Below are 21,968 nucleotides of genomic sequence, written 5' to 3'. Positions count from 1 at the left end.
TGATCAAAAAGTAATGCTCATTAATTGTATATTTCAAAGAAACCCTAATTTTCATGAATGTCCCTAATAATATATAAACAATAAAGTTGTAAATTAAAAAAAAAAAAGTAGCAAAATTTCATTTAATATAAGAAATAGAACAAATTGAAGATTTATACAATACTGGAATTTGAACTCTTAGAAACCATTAGCGAAGGGGCGAAACTCGTTAGATCTCCTAGTTGAACACTACCTTAAAAAAATTAAATGATGTGGAGGTTTTTTTATGTGATACTGTTTCGATATGTTCTTTTAAAACACCATAAATTGTAAAACAAGCCTAACAGTTGCTTAATGTTTCCTTAGCTTTAACGTGGCACCCACTTCTTAGATTGACTTTTTTATCTTGTATATTTATGTATCTTTGAGATTTAACGGAAAAGGCTCTATTGCCTTGAGATTTAAACCACGTTTGATTTTCTTATTATTTACAGGGCCGACATGCTTTGGTCTATGATATAAATACAACAAATGAGACTTGGGAGTGGGTTGACCTTAAGGAGGTAACAATTGTGTTTTAAAATCTTGGTTCCTGAAGAATGTTTCAAGATACAAGTATGATGGGTTTTTTATATTATAGACGATTTGTTCCAAAACATAATAGAACTAACCAATTTAGGTTAATGATCTGTGGCTTCTGATACGTCCATATTAAAGATGATTAGGGGTGTGCGGTTCTATAAATGCTATGAAATAATTTTGTTGTTAGTCTGTGAATATTGCAATGAAAGTGTTGGTTTGACCTGACAATTTTGTGGTTACAACTTACAAGAATTCTTGACAAAGTTGTTGAATAGTAAACCAATATAAAACTTGTTTTACTCTGTTGAATAATATGAAAGATAATTCATTTTTTCACCATGTTTAAAAATAAATACAAATTTGATGAGCATATTACTTTTTTTTTTTAATTGAGAGTCTCAGAGTATCAAATTCCGGGTTATTTTTTTTTTTTTAAATGTGTTGTGATTCTCGAATATTTAGCATCAAATATCAGTTCAAATATTAATAGAATTTGTTTTATTATTATTTTATTATATATAAATAATTTTTATTATTTTATTAAATAAAAATTAAAAGTCACCCAAATATCAGTTCAAATATTAATGAGATTTATTTTATTATTATTTTATTATATATAAATAATATTTAATTATTTTATTAAATAAAAATTAAAAGTCACCCATAAATTTCTCAAAAACCAAAAATTTTAGTTATATAGGCACACTTTATATAGAATAGATATATTTATATATATTATTATATATATTGAATCCGCTAATATATATTTGTTAGGGACACTAGTGTAATTAAAGACATATATCCCAGCAAATATTAATTAAATTCTGTATTATACAATTACTTAATTAGCTATTATCATAACTTACATAAAGTTATTACGTATATACTTAATAAGAAAAAAGGTTTGCATGCATCTAGCTATGGTAGTTATTAATTTTGATCAGCTCAGAATTAATCTTCTTCTTATATTATTATTTTAGATATATATAATATATATAGAGTTGCATATCTATTCTTATAACTGAAATTCTTGGTTTATGAGGAATTCATGGGTGACTTTTTATTTTTATTTAATAAAATAATAAAATATTATTTATATAATAATAAAATAATAATAAAACAAATCCCATTAATATTTGAATTGATATTTGAACTGATATTAAATATTCGAGAATGACAACCCATTTAAAAAGAAAACAACATGAGATTTGATACGGAGAGGAGATTTGAGCAAACAATTTTGTGCATGCTCATGGCGTTGGCAGTGTACTCAAGTTAATGAACGACACATTTTAGTCTTGTCATTGACTCAAGTTAAACTAGAATTTCTTTGTTAGCCTTTTTTAAAAAATGTGTTCTTTTATGCAGCTTGAGAATCCGAATCTTCAAAAGGGTGAAGCAAGTGGTGGCTGCGTTAGCTTGCCTTAAGAGATTTACTCTCAAAGATCTCATCAAACCCAGTATTTCGTCAGCGCTCTTCTCAAATGTCGTAAGTTTTTGAGTTTATGAAATTAATCACCTAATGTCTATTCATTCAGTATTAGAAGCTATACATATTATATTTATATGAAAATTTGTAGATTTTCGAGTCAATATCAAGCTTTTCAACTATATACTCTTTATATTTATATACATATATAATAATTTTGTATTTTATGAAATATTTTCATTGATAAAGTTATGAAAACATTCCACTTGTAGTATTTCCAGTATAGCCACTTAGATTCTATCTTCCAAAAAAAAGTACTCTTATTTTTCGTGTTCCTTGAAAAATAAGGAAGGTTAGTACAGCAGTAGAGGTCTTTTACTCGTCCTTCTGTTATCTTCAAATCCAAATAAACTACTGACATTAATGTTGAAACTATTCTTTCTATGGTAATTGAAGATAAGCTATTACTTTATTTTTTTAGTTTTTTTTCCTAATGAAGCTAACGAGAAAAATTAATTTATTTATTTCAATGGTTTTTTGATAATCAGTTGTAGCATATAGTATGTATATACATATATATATATTTATATACTCTCATGTAAACTTCTGTTGCTGTAATTTTTAGATTTTAAGATTCTTGTGTTTAAATGGACCTACGGACGAGATTGGCTTTGTTGGGTTAATTATCGTCTTTGGCTTTGTTTTTGAGTGTTAATGGTAACTTTGTGTTCTCCATGCACAATAAGTTTAAGGGCAAAGAGCATTCTATAGGTGCATTGAAAAACCATGATGTCCACCGCCATCATAGAATTCTTTCGGCTGTGGATCTGGAATTGGGTGGCAATGGTCTCCACTCTTAATCAGCACATATATATATACTAGACTTTATATGTCAGAATTCAAGAGCACATATATATACCTGAATTTTTTTTTTTTTTTGTCGGAATATAAGCACATTGAATCACCAAACTATATGTTTCAGTTATCACATTTAATGTCCAACAACAATAGTTGCTTTGTTCTATTTTCATTTGCAGGTGTTTAAGCATTATTTTGAAGAGTTGGAAGAAGAATCACTTAGGATAACTCTGTGGTTGTGGTAAGTTGATATTTAAATTGTTGATTTTACTTTATTGTAATTGGATAGATTCATAGTTGAGAGAAGCAGAACTGTAGAATATCAAATTAAACCAAAACAATGGGAAACATTTATGGCTAGACTTTTCGACTTATCCCTCATAGAAATTCTTTATATTTTGATTTACAATTGAACCATGAGATTAAACTATGTTCTAACCATTATTCATAACTCAATTGGTGAAATCAACAATGACATTAAACATGTAAAGGGCTCAAAGCCTACCGGTTTCAGCCTTATATAGCTAAACTACTCTGTCACTACCAGATTATTTAGATATACATAATAATAATCTCACTTAATAACTTATAATATTTTTTCTTTAATTTTTAATTGTTAACTTTTAAATAAAGTAAAAAATAACTAACATAAAATTTAGAATACGTGCATCGCACGTAACTTTTTACTAGTATATATATATATACGTTCTCGATTATAATAAATTAAACTGATCCCAGCCCCATCCCCAGGTATCAGTAGTACCATCATAATTATTATTATTATCAGTCGAAGTTTGAGTGTTCAAGTACTCGCTCTCCACACTTTGAGAAGGCTGGCCACCACTGCCACCGCCAGAAGAGGAAGGAGTGGTACTCATCATGTCGGTGAGTAGTGGCGGCGGCAGCTGAGGAGGAAGGGAAGACGGTTGGTGTTGGTGATGATGATGATCAAGTGTGGTGGTGGTGGTGGTGGGATTAATAGTTATGATTTCTTCCCTAGTAGGCCTTCTATCAAATGCTCTCAAGCATTTTGTTTTCTTGTAAACTCTGCATAAGCTAAACTCTTGCCTTAACTGCATGCACATATAATTATACATATATATATATATAAAAAATTAGCAACACTCTAGTATACTAAAAAATAATGTTGTATTAATGATGCACGTAAATTACACACAAATTTAACATAAACTTATAGAAAAGTAAATTTAATTAATTATTTGTTTTTAAGATTAGTTCCACTTATTAAAAATGACTTATTAGTTACATATTACTTAGGTCATCATAAAATTTTAGCAAATGCACGTGCATATATGTTTTTAATATGTAAAATGATCTTGATGATTTTTTAAATTTACTGTCAACAATTATAGTTTATTATATTAACTTTAGATTCAATATATCTCACTTAATTTCCACATGGTTATATGTATACTTAACAATTATTTAAAAAATATAATTTATATATGTGCATACGGCAGACACTCAGAAATTTTGTTCATTAATTAGGAGCAAATTTAATAACAAAATTTAGATGGGACATAAATATCAAAATTTGCATGAAATTAAAAGTACTAAATTGCAACATATGAAAATGATATTGTATAAATGCCAAAATATACACATAAAAGACTTTGAAAAAATATACATTAAACTTTGTGAAAGAAAAGAAAAATATATAATGAGGGTGGGCATAAGCCCTAATTAGGCTTCAATTAGGTTCGTCTGTATATGCATATATGTTATATTAATATATATATACGCTCAATGATTGTATTATAAAAAATTATTTAATTTGGTATACAGCATGGTATTAGAATTGTATAATATTATATTGTATCATAGATATTATATTTTAATATAGTACTGTACTTAATATTAAATTATATCTACTTAATATTTGGATATTATAATTTAATATAGTATTGTATAAAATACAATATATAATACAATTTAAGATAATACTAAATACAATACTATATATATAATACACTACAAGAAAAGATGAACATCAGATCATGATGTGAAAATTATATATTGATTTGAGAGAAGAAGGATATTGGAGAATTAAGGCTATTAATGTTTTGTAGAATTAATAAATAATATTAATTATTAATAATTAGGGCTTCATATTTATTCTAAAAATATATATATCAAGAATCTTGAGATGATTTATTATAATCATGGGATTATCATAAAATAATGAATATATATATATATATATATAAATTGGGTGTAATTAATTAATATTAGTAAAAATAGAAACATACGAGAGGAAGATGAGATATTGTTGCAGAAGGAGTAGTAGTTGGTTCTCCTTGAATAGCCTTATACTCGTTCATCTTCCATTGGGTTTTGGTACCATGAGGCGCCCTCCCATTGTAGAATACCATGGTCCGTTTGAGTCCGATTATTCGGTTTCTGGAAGAGTAAACGTAGCTGGGAGAGCCGGTGGCTTTCCAGTAGCCACTCTCCGTTAGCCGGCTCGGCCTACCTCCTCTTGCCTCACTCTCTTGCCTTGCTATGAAGAAAAAACACTGTTCTGGATCTCCTTGGCATGCTACTCCTGAATACCCTGATCAAATATTAATTAACACAAAATTATTAATTAATTTCATACAATATATTAACAAAAATTAATTATATATATATATATATAAACGTACGTGGAAGATCCCAAGGGTTGAATTCATAAATAGGAAGAAGAGGAATAACCCGGTTTATGACCCGATTCAAATCCTCTCTTTCACCTTCTAGCTTGTTATGAAGATAGAATGAAATCAACTCTTCTTCGGTTGGGTAGAATCTAAAACCAGGTATTCTTGACTTATTATCATTAATAATGCCATTATTATCTTCCATTAATATGATCTTATCATCACCTAGCTATGAATTCATTCAAAGTCTATATATAAATTAATTAATGAGATTTTAGACAGAGAGAAATTTTGGAGAAATGAAATGACAGAGTTAGGCGAAGATGCATGCGCATATACATGAATATTTATACAAGTTCTAAGCTATATATATATATATAAAAGGTACAAGGTAGTTTGGTAAGGGAAAAGTAGGAGAAAGAGATAGAGAGAGGGATTTGTGGTGATGTTTTTATAAGCGTGGAAAGGAAAGTTCCACGCGCTTGTGACGAAGAAAAGAAAAATTACTACTAGTGTTATGTTACAGAGAAATTATGATAATTGTACATGTACGGTTTTTCATATTATTTATTAAAATAAAATATGTAGGATAATATTAATTTATATTAATAGCAATAAATATATATATGCCACCTGCCCCTAGGAATTTTTCCTACTGCACAGAAAAATTGAATGTTAGATATAAAGTAGACGACCAAATTATAATATATTAACTTAGAGGAGATATATTGTATAATTAGGGGTGTTCATTTAATTAAATTTATACTATTTTACTGCATTTGATCTGCATTAAGTGTAGATTTTTATATTTTGGATATAATTCAATCTGTACAATAGCTCAAATTCAATCCACAATTTGATCCGTAAAAGTGCGGATTTGATTAGTTACTTTTTAATATTAAGTGTCATGTTGGCTATCCATGTGTACAGAGAGTATTGTCCACATGGAGATTTTGTATACGTGACACAATTTAATTGGCTCGCGTAAATAAATATTTAAGTATAAAATATATATAATTTGTTGAAAATTAAAGATTTAGGAAGGCAAATCTTATCCCAAGCTTTTAGATATAGACCATAGTTTCCCTTTTCGAATCTCCACTAGAAGTCACAAACCATTAATCAATCTTAGCAGCAATGCGGCTGGAAAGTTTAGTCGTATGCATAACATACATGGGCAAAGATAAACCCACAGACTTTATAAGAGTGGCACGACCTGCTTTAAATAGCGTATTAGCTTTCCAACCCTGAAATTTAAAAGCGAGGTTATCCAAAATAAAATTGAAGTCGACATCCTTTTGTTTGGATCTAAAGAGAGGTAACCAGGGGCGGAGGCACATACAAGCCTACAGTGGCCTTGGCCCCCCCACCCAAAATATGTTATATATATTCTTTTCATATTCTTTTTTTTTTCTTTTTTTAATGTATGTGAGTCTTTTTTATTATTTGTTTGTGACATGGTCCCTTCAATGAAATTGAAATCGAAAAGTAAAAATAATGTCAAAGAATAAGAAAAATGAATTTATATATACATATTGTACTCATTCAGAATGGTCAATATAATACATTTTAACAATACTAATAATATTAAAGTGATTAATTTTCATTTTTCAGTTTGCAAACCATTTATTACTTTCCATTTATTATTAGATTTTAATAAATATTATAATATAACTAGTTAGCAAAACCACAACCGACAACATAATTTATTAACAAAAATATAAAAATTAAAAATTTATAAGATCAACACAACTGCCTTACAAAGAATTAGATATCATCTTAAATTTTTTTTTCTCTCATTTCAAACCAAGTAATACCGACCACTATTTTTGTAACTAGCGTGATTGTTAAGCTTTATTTTATATGCAAGAGAGACATTTAATATTTTAATCTCAATTATCAACTTAAATATATTTGAAATATTTATCACTTAAATTTTAATATGGTTTGGCCCCCCTAAACATTTCGTCCTGGCTCCGCCCCTGGAGGTAACCCCAAATATTTGATATTATAATTAGGGGATTCTATTCCCAGAGTAGACTTGATTCCTACCATTGGAAGTATTTTTACTAAAGAAGATAGAGGTTATGAGCTATTAACTTTCTGGCCAGACCAGACACAAAACCTATCAAGGCATTGCCAGTAGCCTTTGACTTCTTCTATATTCACTTTTCCAACCAAGATTAGGTCATACGCAAAGAATTTATGAGAGATAATAGGACCCCCTACTAAGCCTAATACCTTTAACAGTGCCCTTACACTAGGCATCAATTACCAAGTCTTGACAAAATTTTCGCAGTCCAAATAAAGAGGTAAGGCGACAGGGGTCGCCCTGGCGAAGACTAGAAGAAGGCATAATCTTCCCTAATTGTCTCCCATTAAGGCAAATATTGAGGGAGGTGGTTGTTATACATTGGAAGATCCAACTCCGAAACTTCTAAGGTGCCCTAAAACAAATAAATCTCCAGCTTAATTTGTCATAAGCCTTCATAAGGTCTATTATTTTTATGGTAAAATAAACTTCTTTTCTTTTTTTTTTCCGGTTGAAAGACTGGATAATTTCTTAGACAATCACATTATTATCCTAATTATTCCTACCCGGAACAAAAGCATGGTAGGGCATATTAGGGAGGGTAAAATGGGCTTAATTCTATTGGCAATGATTTCAGAAATGACCTTGTACATGACATTGCACAAAGAGATAGGTCTATAGTGGTTAGCTCGACTTTTCGTATTTTGGACCTTGGGGATAAGAACAACGTTCGTGGCATTGACCCCCTTATGCATAATGCTCATCCAAAAAAAGTCTAAGACTGCTTCACAAAAATCCTCTCCCACAGTCCCCTAATAGTGCTTGAAGAAAAGCAGATACATCCCATCTGGCCTCGGAGCTTCGTTGTTACTCATGAAAAAAGGAGTATTACGGATCTCCTCACGAGTAGGGCCTTTAACAAGTTTAGCCTGATCAACTTTAGATATCCTATCCTAAATGAGGTGGTCGCAGTCAAGATTGTGACCCTTATTCGCACTCAAGAAGATTCCTTCAAAGAAGTCGATGAATTTTGTACCAATTAAATCCCGTCTAGAAATCCAGATATTATCTTTATTCAAGACACTCTCGATAGCATTCCTTCTCCTCTGATAGAAGCCGAGACGAAGAAGAACTTAGGACATTTATTGTAAAGACTCGGTTTGACCGAGTCAAATATTTTTATATATATATAAAATAATAAATAAATAATATATATATGTATATAAAAAAAAAATTATTATATGTAATAAAAACTGAACCCCTTCGTTCCCCTCTCTCTCTCTATCTATCTTTCTCTCTTTCTCTTTCTTTAAAATACAAAAATAAAACCCATAAACCTCCATAACCACCACTCCAGCGACCAACCTCCGGCCACCACCCGGCCCCACGCGCCGGACAAATCGAAAGCCCAAGTGCTGGCGACCTCACCCCCAAGCGGTGCCGCTCCTCTCGCCGCCGTTGACTCGGGATCGCAAGTCAAAGTTTGGGATTTCAAACTTTGAACAGATTTTCCGGTCACCTCCGACGTCCGTTTGACGAATCGTCTTCACCACTAAACTCAGCTCGTCGAGGAGAACAACCTACATTAAACCATTTTTCCCAGTTCACTACTTTTTAGGTGACATTTTTGTAGCTCTGCCCCTTTCCTGCGACTTTCCAGTGACATCGTGTACCATTTTGACAAACGGTTGGCATGGGTGTGATCTACTCGTCGAGGTGGTCGTTTTGATATATACTACTCCTATTTTCGGCGATATTTCCGGTACACCAATTTTTACCGCCACCGATTGTTAATGTGCACCGCTTAGGTGAGGCGTCGGAACCTCAAATTTTAAATATAATCATATTATATGTCGTTGGACTCGGTTTTGAATGTAGAATTTCATAATGATAATTATTTAACCATTTGGTGGTATAGGTGAGAGTAATATGTAAGTTTGGACTAAATAAGTGGAGCTCGGGACTTAAGAGCTTACGATCGTGTTTTGGAAAAAAAAAATTAACGACTCGGGAGAGGTAGGGACTCAACTTGATTATTGGACTTGATTTTTATATGCGTTGTATAACATTAGACATATTCTAATTTTTATGATTTACAAAATTGTTTGAAAAATTGAAAACTTAATCTGCATATTTTCTGGACTGTTCTGGGGCACTAAGTGCCAAATATATTTTTGTGTGCAAATATTTATGCAGATTATGATTTTTGGGTTTATTCAAAATACAGCTGTTATGCTGCCGAATTTTCTAGAAAATAAAAAGGAATATGTTCTTTTGTTATGCTTATTATTTGCCTGCTTTGGTTATACTGATGAGAGCCATGTTGATCATGTTCGGTGCATATTGTTGTTTCACGACCTAGTCTCTGTGTCATCATAGGTAGATCAGGTGTGCACTCACCTGTAGGTGAAAGACCTAGAATCTGTACAGGGAGTGAATTAAATCTGAGCCCCGATATTTATGGTGGATATCAGATGCGACTACCCGGTTTTGGATGTCGTTTTCTATGATTGGTATTGAGAGCTAGGGGTCTAGTGGACGGTGTGATATGCATTTGACGTTTGAATTGTGATTATTTGTGGTCTCTCTACTTTATTTGTACATATTGATACTGTTGATGAGATAATTTATTTTTACAAAGCTAACCATGCAGGAATTTTATTAAACCAAGGGTCCTTTGATATTAGTTGTTTTCCTACTGGGCTTTATAAGCTCACTCCCTATTTTCTCCCATTCCAGGAACTCAGTTTGGTGCTAGTGGATGAGGATGGTACCGTTGGGAAAGGAATGTCGTTATTAGTTTAGTCATATTTTACTCTCTCACCTTCTAATGAGACTGATTTTGTATTTAAGAACAAATGGATGGTCTGGATGACTTAAATTAGCTTTGTATTAGTTAGAAATGAGAAATGATGGATGCTAGGTATTATTTTGGTATTTTATTGACTTATTAAATCTATCTATTTGGTGATTACATAACTGTGGGGATATTACTGTTCTTTTATATTGATGAGTGGTCCTGATTTTATTACTAATATTTTCTTATTAATATAGGAGTTAATCCATATCTTTTAAATTAGTATTTTAAAATATAAATAAAATGATCATTTACAAGCTTTATTTTCCTACAAGGGTCAAAGTGTGACCTTTGACCACCCAAGTTATGGATATTACATATCTGCCACGGCCTAGGGCTCGGGTTGTGACATTTATCCCCTTCCTTGAGTCAAGAAACCCTGGCCATTTGTTTCCCAAATAACTCTTCTCTCCCAGACCTCGTTGAGAAATCGACGGATATCACATTTAGTAGTCCAATCTCTATCCCCCACAGTTAGATTTTGAATGAAGTTGAGTTTCCTTTCCAGATCTTTAATTAAGGTGTCAATTCTACAATATTGTGTTCTATTCCAGTGCATAAGAGCGACCCGAGTTGCTCTAACTTTCTTGAAGACCCTGGTAGGAGCCCAAAAGTGAATAACCGAATTCCAGGCAAATTTAACCATTAACTTGCTCCTATCGTCTTGAGTGCAGCCTTCTTCAAATTTAAAGCTTCTTTTAAAATTTATCTTCCAAGCCACCGGTAAGAAGGCAAAGAGGTCTGTGATCAGAGTTGCAAGTCAGAGAGGAGCTAATGACCGCTCTCAGGAACAGCGTTAGCCAAGCACCATTCACTAAACATTTATCAAGAGCAAATTTAACATGGTACAAACCAGACCGATGTTGCTATATTTTTAAACGCTACGCAAGTATACGCAATCAAGTAGTAAAATCTCACACAGGTGAGGTCGATCCCACAGGGAATTGGATTAAGTACCACTAAATTATACTTATGATTCTATTCGGTAAATCAAAAGTAATTATGGTTTAAAAACAAGAAATTTGAAAGAAATTCAGAAAACTTAATAACACAGTTTAAAGTTGAGCAAGATGAGACAATAGGGAGGAGAATCCTGTTGTTGTTTACCCAAATTGTTAATGATTAATTACTATCCTATTCTTGGGGTGAATGACAGATTATAAAATAACCTAGCTCCTTTCAGATCTTCTAGATTCTAAATCACATGTTATCTAATTAATTCCTTAATTAAACTAACATGAAATCAGCATTAAGCAATAATCTACTCGTCACATAAGTCATGTAAATACTTTCGTTTCACATAGAACATCGATTATCTTAATTTTAGCATTCTCAATTCTCACTTTTCAGATTTTGAATTGAGATCATAGAGCATGCACAAGGTGATCAATCTTAAACATGAAATTAAACACAAATTAAGATAATTTCACACACACAAGAATTGAGGAATGGTAATTAAACATTAACTAGGAAAACATTAAACAACAATCATCATCCTCCCTAAATGGGAAATTTAGTTCAGAAACAAATCCATAACCATTCCTATAGCAATATTCAACATTAATAAATTAAAGAGGAATAAAGAAAAGAACTGTTTAAGGGTGAATTCTGGATCTTCACTTGAATCTCTACGCTCTTCCTGCCGCTCTCAGCTGTGTTTTAGGGTTCCAAATCGCTCTCCCTGACTTCCAATCGCAGTTTTCTATTTATACTTGAAATTTAGGGTTCGATGGACGAAATTACCCCCGGTCCGTACGGGATCTCGCCGCGGCCACACTTCCTCTCGCCGCGGCGAGAATGTGCCAAAATTAGGCACTTTTCGTTTTCGTATCTCGCCGCGGCGAGACTCTTCATCGCCGCGGCCGGATATGCAAAAACTCAAAATATGAAGTTTTTCTTCTGGCCAAGACGTCTTTCGGTGAATTTCTGCACCCGAGACCTCTTTTACTCCAAAGAACCTAAAAACATAGAAAACAAGCGTAATTCCGTCCCAACACAGCTAAGAATGCACATAAATTGGATCCAAAACATAGGCTAAAAATAGCCTAACAAACTCCCCCAAACTGACTCTTTACTCGTCCCCGAGTAAACTAAGACTAAACTAAAAAAAAACTAAAAATGATAGCTGAACTTTCCAACAATTAAATTGTTACCACCACCTGCACAACTTCAATCCTTCAATAACCAGAATTTCAACTTGCCAACTCTAAGAACTAAGTTGAATGTGCAGTTTACAAGTAAGTAATTCATACAAACATAAAGCATCGCAATTCCCATCAATATCACAACTGTTCTAACTTTCCAACATCCCACTAACACATGATCAATAAGTTTGAATGACATACCTCTCTCCACTAATGTTGACAAATTTCTACCTGGAATCAATAGGTCTTTTTCGGTTAAAATCACATGGCTTAGGTACATGGGTAGATGAGAAGTCATTTAGGCTAAACTATACCATAAGCACTATTAACCAAGCAAGCCTAGACATTTATTTTGCTTTCTTTCCATATATCCCAAAAACAGAAATAAGAGATTGCAGTTTTTTCTTGTGTGTGCACCTCATAATTTTCTTAACTTTTTTTTTTTTTTCAAGAAGACACATTTTTTTCCTTTTTTTTTTTTCATAGGCACAACACACAATATTCTTATTATTTTTTCAATCTCTCATTCCTACACTTTATATATTTTTTTTTCACTTACAGCACTTATCCCCCCCCCCAAACTTGCTTTAAGGCTTATGGCATAACAAAATATGTTCAGGGTGAAAAGAGTTTAGAATAACGAATTCAGCTCCGTGAAGTGGTGAAAAATTTTAAAACAGGCTAAGGCTCAACTTTGGGTATACTAAGGAAAAAAAAAATTTTTTCAGGTAGGCTTGAAAGGCTCAATCGATCCAAAGAAAATTTGCCTAAATCATTTTCCAAACAAAAATCATCAAGGATTTCGCTTCAAGAGCGTATGTCAAACAAATTCTATTCCATGTTCAATCAATCATTCCACAATCCAAATAGAACACAAGTGATATGTGAGAATAGCAAATGTTTTAAACCTACATGAATCACTTCCTAGCACACATCCAATTTAATTCAAACAGTTGCAAGTCAAGCACACAGTTATGTTTCAATCCATTGCACAAGTGAATAACAACAATTCAATCCATTTTTCAATTTAGCTATCACGCAAGACTAAAAAAAAACTAAAACAAACTAAACTAAAACAAATAAACGCGAAAAAATAGATTAAGTTCCCCCCCCCCCCCAAACTAAAATGCACATTGTCCCCAATGTGTGAAAATAAACCAGGAGGAGAGAAACTTACCTGCGCCCCTTAAAAGGGGTTTGGCGGCGGTGGCTGGTCATACGGGTTGAAACGGGGTGGCATGGGAAAATAGTTTGGATCCTCCACACCGATGTTCATCCTCGTGACAAGGGTGTTCAATTGAGCCACCTGCTGCTCATCGAAGATACTCCTCTGGGCCATGTAATTTTGCATATGAATGTCTCCGCCGAATCGAGATAATTCAGCCGATGATTGTGAGTGTATTGCATGGCAGGGTCAAGAGGCCCGACAAGACGTGGTGGTTCGATGTCCTCACGTTCCTCTACTTCTCTTGCCTGAGGACCTCCTTGAACTGGCGGTTGGCCATGAGGATGAGGAGGTTTGAAGCGCACGCCGCCAAAGTAATAGGCGCCGGGGCGGTACCTTTGTATCATATGAGCACCGTGGTACTCCATGTTTCTCACAGAGGTCGGTGATTATTCCGGCCAACCCCGCTCCTCCACCGAAGATCCCTCAACCATAATATCAAAGGTTGTTCGAACAATATCCCCCACATTCGCATTATACCCTTTCATAATACCATAAACCCATTTAAGTCCGTCCATTTGAGCATCGAAAAATGCTTGTTGGGGAGCAAACTCGCACTAACAAAGTATAGCCAAGCCTTGGCCACCGGATTGAGTTCACATCGGTATAATTGGTATGGTACTCCACTAAGCTCATGGAACCTAAGGCCGTGATACCCCTAGAGTCTCAGCCCATATCCACATAATTCGTACTTCTATTATAGAATTGTTGTTTCAATTGTTGTTCTTCATAAGTGAAAGTTCGGAGATCATAAAGGGCATGAATAGCGTCTACGGTAGAAAGGTGCACTCTAACCCCCTAACTCTAACTTTTCCCTCCTCTCTTTCAAAGGCTTGGCTAAAAACTCCAAAGCTAGAGTTTGATTACCACGCTCGCTGACATCGACGAACTTAGTCCACCGCCTCTCTAGGATTTGATCCCTAATAGATGCAAAAGCAGTGGGGAATATTGGCTTTGGCTTAGGTTGACTATGTCTATCCCTCTATCTTCAATGAACGCCCTATCTTTCAATTTTAAAAACCTCTCTTGAGCCTCCACGTTGGCAAACCTAACTCTATCAAGGTTAGGGCGTCCCCTAGATGGGTTGGATGATGAAGCTCCCTCCTCATTGACCCTTGACCTCTTTGGACCCATAACTCCCAAATTTTTTCTAACTTTCAAGATTTTTCAAAATTTTGACAAGACTTCCCCTTAAAAATTGACTTCCGTGATTAAAATCCCTTTCAATTTAACCCAATTCTATTCACACAATCAATTTCAACAATGTATATAGCAAAAATCCCAAATATCCACCAAATAATTCAAAACTATCCAACAAATTCAGAAATTCTTCAATAAAAATTGGAATGGAAGTCTTAGAATCAATACCTCAATGAAAATCACTCTTTAGTCAACCTCCATTGATGAGAACCTTGAAGCTTTAGGGAAGAAGAAGATGAATAGTGATTTTTCTGAAATTTGGGTGAGGTTTAGGGATTTTGGAATGGATTTTTAAGTGGGAAATAGTGTTTAATGTGAGAAAGAAGGGTTTAGGATGATTGTTGATGAAAGTTTATGGTTAGATTTGATGAAAAAGGAGTTTGAATGGGAGTAGATGAAGAAAAAATGGTGAGGAATGGTGTTTTCGGCTGGGAGAAGTTAGGGTTTGAGTGTGGGGTTTGATTTAAAATGTTAGGGAATTGGGGTTTAAAAAGGGTAATCTGACCATCTCGCCGCGGCGACCATGTGGCCTCGCCGCGGCGAGAATCCGTGAAAATACGGAGGATTCTGTAAGTCTTATCTCGCCGCGGCGACCTGCAACCTCGCCGCGGCGAGAATCCTCCAAAATACGATTCTTTCTGTATAACAATTCTGGCCGCGGCCAGACATTTCATGGCCGCGGCCACTGACCACAAACCAAAAAAAATTTTTTTTTTTTTTTTTTTTTCAAAGAACGAAACAAAAATGAACATCAAGAAAAATAAAAGTAAACATAAAGAGAGTTCAACTAAATCAAAAGAACACTTGGGTTGCCTCCCAATTAGCGCTAACTTTATCGTCGCTCGGTAGACGTTGATCGAGATCTTCAAAGTGGCGCCAGAATCATGGCGGACTTGGTTTGATCAAATTGACCCCCCAAGTAGAGCTTTAATCGTTGTCCATTCACTTTGAAAGTATTAGGACTTTCACCTTTTAGTTCCACTGCTCCGTAGGGAAACACTTTGATCACCGTAAATGGCCCTGACCACGTTGATTTTAATTTACCAGGAAACAACTTTAGCCTTGAGTTAAAGAGTAGACCTTGTTGACCAGGTTGAAACTCTTTTCTGACTAGATTTCTGTCATGCCATCTCTTAGTTCTTTCCTTGTAAATCTTGGCGTTCTCATATGCTTCATTTCGAAATTCTTCCAACTCATCCAACTCGTAGTAGTCTTTTCGCCGGCAGCCTTTAAGTCCATGTTTAGAGTTCTCATTGCCCAATAAGCTTTGTGTTCTAACTCCACCTAAAATGACACGCCTTTCCAAACACCAACCGATATGGTGACATCCCGATTGGCGTCTTGAACGCCGTTCTATAAGCCCACAATGCGTCATCCAACTTTCTTGACCAATCTTTCCTTGATCTCTCGCACCGTTTTCTCCCGAATCATCTTTATTTCTGCTAGAAATCTCGGCTTTGGCCATTACTTTGCGGATGATAAGGTAGAGTCGTTCTATGACGAACACCATATCTCGAAAGGAGTGCTTCAAATTGTTTGTTGCAAAAGTGACTCCCTTCATCGCTTATGATTGCTCGGGAGTTCCAAACCGAGTGAATATGTTCTTTTGAAGGAACCGAAGGACCTGTTTTACCATCATTAACCGGTGTGGCCGCAAACTTCCACCCATTTTGACACATAATCCACAAATAATAGGATGTATAAATTGCTAAAAGATGAAGAAAAAGAACCCATCAAATCTATCCCCCATACATCAAACAATTCTACTTCCAAGATTCCCCGTCAAAGGCATTTCGTTTCTCCTCGAGATGTTTCTGTACTGACAACGATCACATGCCTTCACAAAAGTACTAGCATCTTTGAAAAGCGTTGGCCAAAAGAATCCACTTTGCAACACCTTGGCAACTGCTCTAGTTCCACCGAAGTGTCCCCCACATGGTAAAGCATGACGGTGATTAAGAATAGAATACATCTCCTCTTCAGGCACACACCTTCTTATTATCCGATCTCGCACGTTGCTTGTGAGGATTGGCTCTTCCCAATAGTAATGTTTCACCTCGAAAAGAACTTCTTTAGTTGTTGTCGAGATAGCTCGTAGGAGTGATATTGGCGACCAAGAAGTTAACATAATAAGATACCATGGTACCATCGTACTTTCCCTCACACTAAAGAGTTGTTCATCTAGAAATTGTTCATTTATTTGTACCTCTTTTGTATTCGACTTTCTTCCACTCTAGTCTTGACAAGTGATCTGCCACCAAGTTCTCGCACTTTCTTGTCTTTTATATCTAGATCAAATTCTTGCAAAAGAAGAACCCAACGAATCGGCCGTGGTTTGGCATCCTTCTTAGTCATCAAGTATTTGATTGCCTTTGAATGATCTCGTATACACTATCACTTTATTACCAATTAAGTAGGGTCGAAATTTGTCACAAGCAAATACTATGGCCGCATCTCTTTTTCCGTAGTAGCGTAGTTTAGTTGGGCATCATTCAAGGTTTTGCTTGCATAATAAATGGTTCGAATACCTTGTCAACCCGTTGTCCCAAGATCTGCTCAATAGCATAATCACTTGCATCGCACATGATTTCAAAAGGTAGTTCCCGGTTTGGTGTAGTCACAATCGGTCCGAGATTAACTTCTCCTTGAGAATTTGGAATGCTTCAAGACAATCTTTCCCAAATTCAAAAGGAACTCCACTAGCAAGAAGATTGGATAGCGGTTTGGCCACTTTGGAGAAATCTTTGATAAATCTTCTATAAAACCCTAAGATGACCTAAAAAGCTTCGAACTCCCTTCACCGAAATTGGAGGAGGCAAGTTCTCAATTGTAGATACTTTGGCTCTGTCAACCTCAATACCTTCTTTTGAGATTTTATGTCCCGAAGACTATTCCTTCGTAACCATGAAATGGCACTTTTCCCGCTTCGGCACCAAATTAGAGTCTTCACATCTTGCTAAAACCAACTCCAAGTTACTCGTACATTGAGTCAAACGATGAGCCAAACACCGAAAATCATCCATGAACACCTCGATGCACTTTTCTATTAAATCCGAAAATATAGCCATCATACACCTCTCGAAATGTTGTCAGAGCATTACATAGCCCAAATGGCATTCGTCGAAAAGCAAAAGTACCATATGGACATGTGAATGTTGTTTTCTCTTGATCCTCACGGTGCTATAGCTATTTGGTGATACCCCGAGTATCCATCAAGGAAACAATAGTACTCTTGTCCCGCCAACTTGTCTAACATCTCGATCAATGAATGGGAGTGGAAAGTGATCTTTTCTTGTGGCCTTGTTGAGTTTTCGTAGTCAATGCAAATTCTCCATCCCGTGACAAGTTCTAGTTGGGATGAGTTCATTCTTCTCATTCTTCACCACCGTCATCCCTCCTTTCTTTGGAACAACTTGAATTTGGGCTTACCCATTTACTCGTCCGAAATAGGATACGCTACCCCCGCATCTAACCACTTCAAGACTTCTTTTCCTGACAACCTCCTTCATTGGTGGATTTAATCTACGTCAGTGCATCAATGGTTGGTTTCACTCCTTCCTCCATTAAGATTCTATGCATTACGAGTTGAAGGGCCGATCCCTTTAATATCTGCTAAAGTCCATCCAATGGCTTTTGAATGCTTCCTTAAAACCCGTAATAGCTTATACTGCTCTACAGAAGATAAGGAAGAAGCCACAATAACGGAAGTGTCTTATTTTCACCCAAATATTCATACCCGAGATGCTCGGTAGGACTTTTAACTCTAGTTGAGGAGGCTTTTCGGTAGATGGGGTAGGCTTTGTTGGTATGACTCTAACTCTTCGTAATACTTTCTATTCAGCGGTCCATAAGAATCGAGCCACATAGCATATTCAAAAGCTTCCTTACCATCTTGTTTCTACCACCTCTTCTTGTACCAAAGTCGGATTAAGAGGATCTTCAAGCATGTGTCTTTGTCTCCACCAACTCGATCCACCACATCAATTGCAAAACGGTTGTCACTAGCCGTAGGATAGGTCATTGCTTGAGTACATTAAATACAACTTCATCTCCTTGTACCCTTAGCTTTAACTCTCCTTTCGAACATCAATTAGTGCTTTCCTGTTGCCAAGAAAGGTCTCCCCGTAATGATAGGAACATTCTTGTCTTCTTCCATATCCAACAATGAAATCACCGGGAAGATGAACTTGTCCACCTTTACTAACACATCCTCAATGACTCCTCTAGGTGAGCTAGCGATCGATCTCGCCAATTGAAGAGTTACGCAGTTGGCTTGCTTCACCTAGTGCAATCTTTTGAACACCGACAAGGGCATTAAGTTAATATCGGCTCCCAAATCACATAGTGCATTTATCCCTTCAATTTTACCAATAGTACAAGGAATAGTGAAACTCCCCGGATCTCCGAGTTTTGGAGGGAGTTTCTTCGTAGAATAGCGCTACACTCTTCGCAGCCACCGTCTCATAGTCTTCCATCTTCCTCTTCTTTGACAAAATTTCCTTCATAAACTTCACATAACTTGGCATCCGCTCGAGCTTCGGCAAAAGGAATGTTAATGTGAAGTCTTTTGAAGACTTCTAGAAACTTGGTGAACTCGCTTGTCTAAGCTTGACTTTCTCACCGAGGATATGGTATCTTTACATGATGATCAATACTAATCGGTGGAAGACCGTCAGTTGTGGTGGTGTTGGGCTACCGCAGCCTTCTCCGCCGGTGTTGGTGTTGGCACTGGTTGAGCATTTATTTCTACATCTACCTCAACTGGTTGTGGTAACTCAGGCCCATTATACTTCTTACCGCTCCTCGTGCGTAATTGCCTTGCGCTTTCTTTAGGATTAACTTCAGTGGTGCTAGGCAAATTTCCTTGAGGGCGGGTTGCTACTCGAGTTGCCACCGGCCCATCCGAGTCCGCGGTTCTTTAATTGAAGATCTAGTTTCACTCATGAATTGGAGCAGAACTGTCTCCGCAAACTAGAACTTCCACCGCAGGATTGTTGCCGATTAAACTATTGGTTCGATTTCTTTGTTGATAGAACCCACTATTTCTTCGGTTGTTATTCGGTTGAACCCATAATTGTTGTTGTTGTTGTTTCCGTGAAAAATTCCCAATGGCCTTAGCTTCATCCATTGGCAAATCATCCACATCCGCTTGGCACTCCGAAAAGTGATGACTTCCTCCACATAACTCACAAACAATTTGGGCTTGCTTAGCTTGCCCCGCAATGATTTTAGTCAATGCCTCAACTCCGAGCCGTTAACTTTGTGATGGCATCGACTTCTAACACACCATTACTTTCTTGGATTGACTCCTTTCAAGCTTGGCCACCGTTGGTTGTTTAGAGCCATCTCCTCCAATAGATCATATGCCTCATTAGCACTCTTTCTCATAAAAGCTCATACCGCCACCGCATCTATTAGAGTTCTAGTATTACCAACCAACCCGTTGTAGAAGTTGTGAACCAAGATCCACTCTCTATACCATGATGGGGACACTTCCTGATCAGATCTTTAAACCTCTCCCAGGCCTCATGGAGAGATTCATTATCTTGTTAGCGAGAAATTATTAATTTCTCCTCTCACTTTCAGACTTTGTCGAGGAAAGAACTTTGACAAGAATTTTGTTGCCAGATCATTCCATGTAGCAATAGAATTCGGTGGCAAAGAATTCAACCAACTCTTGGCTCGTTCTCTGAGAGAGAATGGAAACAACCTCAATCTAATGGCATCGTCGCTAACTCCATTAACTTTAAAAGTTTCACAAAGTTCCATGAAGTTAGAGAGATGCAAATTAGATCTTCGAAGGGAGACCACCAAACCGAACCGAAGATCGCACCATTTGAAGGATGGCGAGGTTTGATCTCGAAGTTGTTTGCATCCACCGCCGTGGCCTAATACATGACTGCACTCCCGTCAGAGTAGGGAGAATGTAATCTCTCAAGCTTCGGCCATTAGCTTGATCTTCCACAGCGCCTCCATTATTACCATTATTACGCCCATTGTTCCCAACATTATTGTTCACATTGGCGTACCATGATTTTCCGGTGTTTCAAAGTGATTCTGTCGAAACTCTTTCTTGCCTCTTGTTCTTTCGATTCTTCCCGCAGGTTTTCTCAATTTCGTGATCAACTCGGTAATATGACCGATTGTCCTTGACGCGCATGCACTTAGGATTCCCTTGAGATAAATAAAGAAAATATTGCAAGAAAAAGGTTAGAAAAATCAAGAAGAGAAAATATACCAAAGTAGAAGTTAGTATAATTTTATGTAATATTAATCTTTAAACAATTCCCAAGAACGGCGCCAAAAACTTGTTGCTATATTTTTAAACGCTACGCAAGTATACGCAATCAAGTAGTAAAATCTCACACGTGTGAGGTCGATCCCACAGGAATTGGATTAAGTACCACTAAATTATACTTATGATTCTATTCGGTAAATCAAAAGTAATTATGGTTTAAAAACAAGAAAATTTGAAAGAAATTCGTAAAACTTAATAACACGCTTTAAAGTTGAGCAAGATGAGACAATAGGGAGGAGAATCCTGTTGTTGTTTACCCAAATTGTTAATGATTAATTACTATCCTATTCTTTTGGGGTGAATGACAGATTATAAAATAACCTAGCTCCTTTCGCATCTTCTAAACAGATTCTAAATCACATGTTATCTAATTAACTCCTTAATTAAACTAACATGAAATCAGCATTAAGCAATAATCTACTCGTCACATAAGTCATGTAAATACTTTCGTTTCACATAGAACATCGATTATCTTAATTTTAGCATTCTCAATTCTCACTTTTCGCATTTTGAATTGAGATCATAGAGCATGCACAAGGTGATCAATCTTAAACATGAAATTAAACACAAATTAAGATAATTTCACACACACAAGAATTGAGGAATGGTAATTAAACATTAACTAGGAAAACATTAAACAACAATCATCATCCTCCCTAAATGGGAAATTTAGTTCAGAAACAAATCCATAACCATTCCTATAGCAA

The 21,968-nt window shown here is 35.6% G+C and overlaps 1 protein-coding gene and 1 non-coding gene across 2 annotated transcripts; one reads left to right on the top strand and one right to left on the bottom strand.

Annotated features, from left to right (window-relative positions):
* Positions 1–3,304: 3,304 nt before the first annotated feature.
* LOC115698928 (NAC domain-containing protein 90) lies at positions 3,305–5,920 on the bottom strand. Its single transcript, XM_030626127.2, has 3 exons — positions 5,515–5,920; positions 5,119–5,423; positions 3,305–3,921 (listed from the first exon to the last, which is right to left on the bottom strand). Exons 1-3 carry the CDS (start codon positions 5,708–5,710, stop codon positions 3,562–3,564), a joined length of 861 nt encoding a protein of 286 aa, XP_030481987.2. The 5' UTR covers positions 5,711–5,920; the 3' UTR covers positions 3,305–3,561.
* A 14,518-nt stretch (positions 5,921–20,438) lies between these two features.
* LOC115711800 (small nucleolar RNA R71) lies at positions 20,439–20,546 on the top strand. The gene has a single exon (XR_009684235.1). It is a non-coding gene; the product is annotated as a small nucleolar RNA R71 (small nucleolar RNA).
* The last annotated feature ends 1,422 nt before the right edge of the window (positions 20,547–21,968 follow it).

This window comes from Cannabis sativa, chromosome 8 (assembly GCF_029168945.1).
Source record: "Cannabis sativa cultivar Pink pepper isolate KNU-18-1 chromosome 8, ASM2916894v1, whole genome shotgun sequence".
Taxonomy (NCBI): domain Eukaryota; kingdom Viridiplantae; phylum Streptophyta; class Magnoliopsida; order Rosales; family Cannabaceae; genus Cannabis; species Cannabis sativa.
The sequence above is the reverse complement of the archived record's forward strand: the minus strand, read 5'-3'. Positions and strand labels throughout refer to the sequence as shown.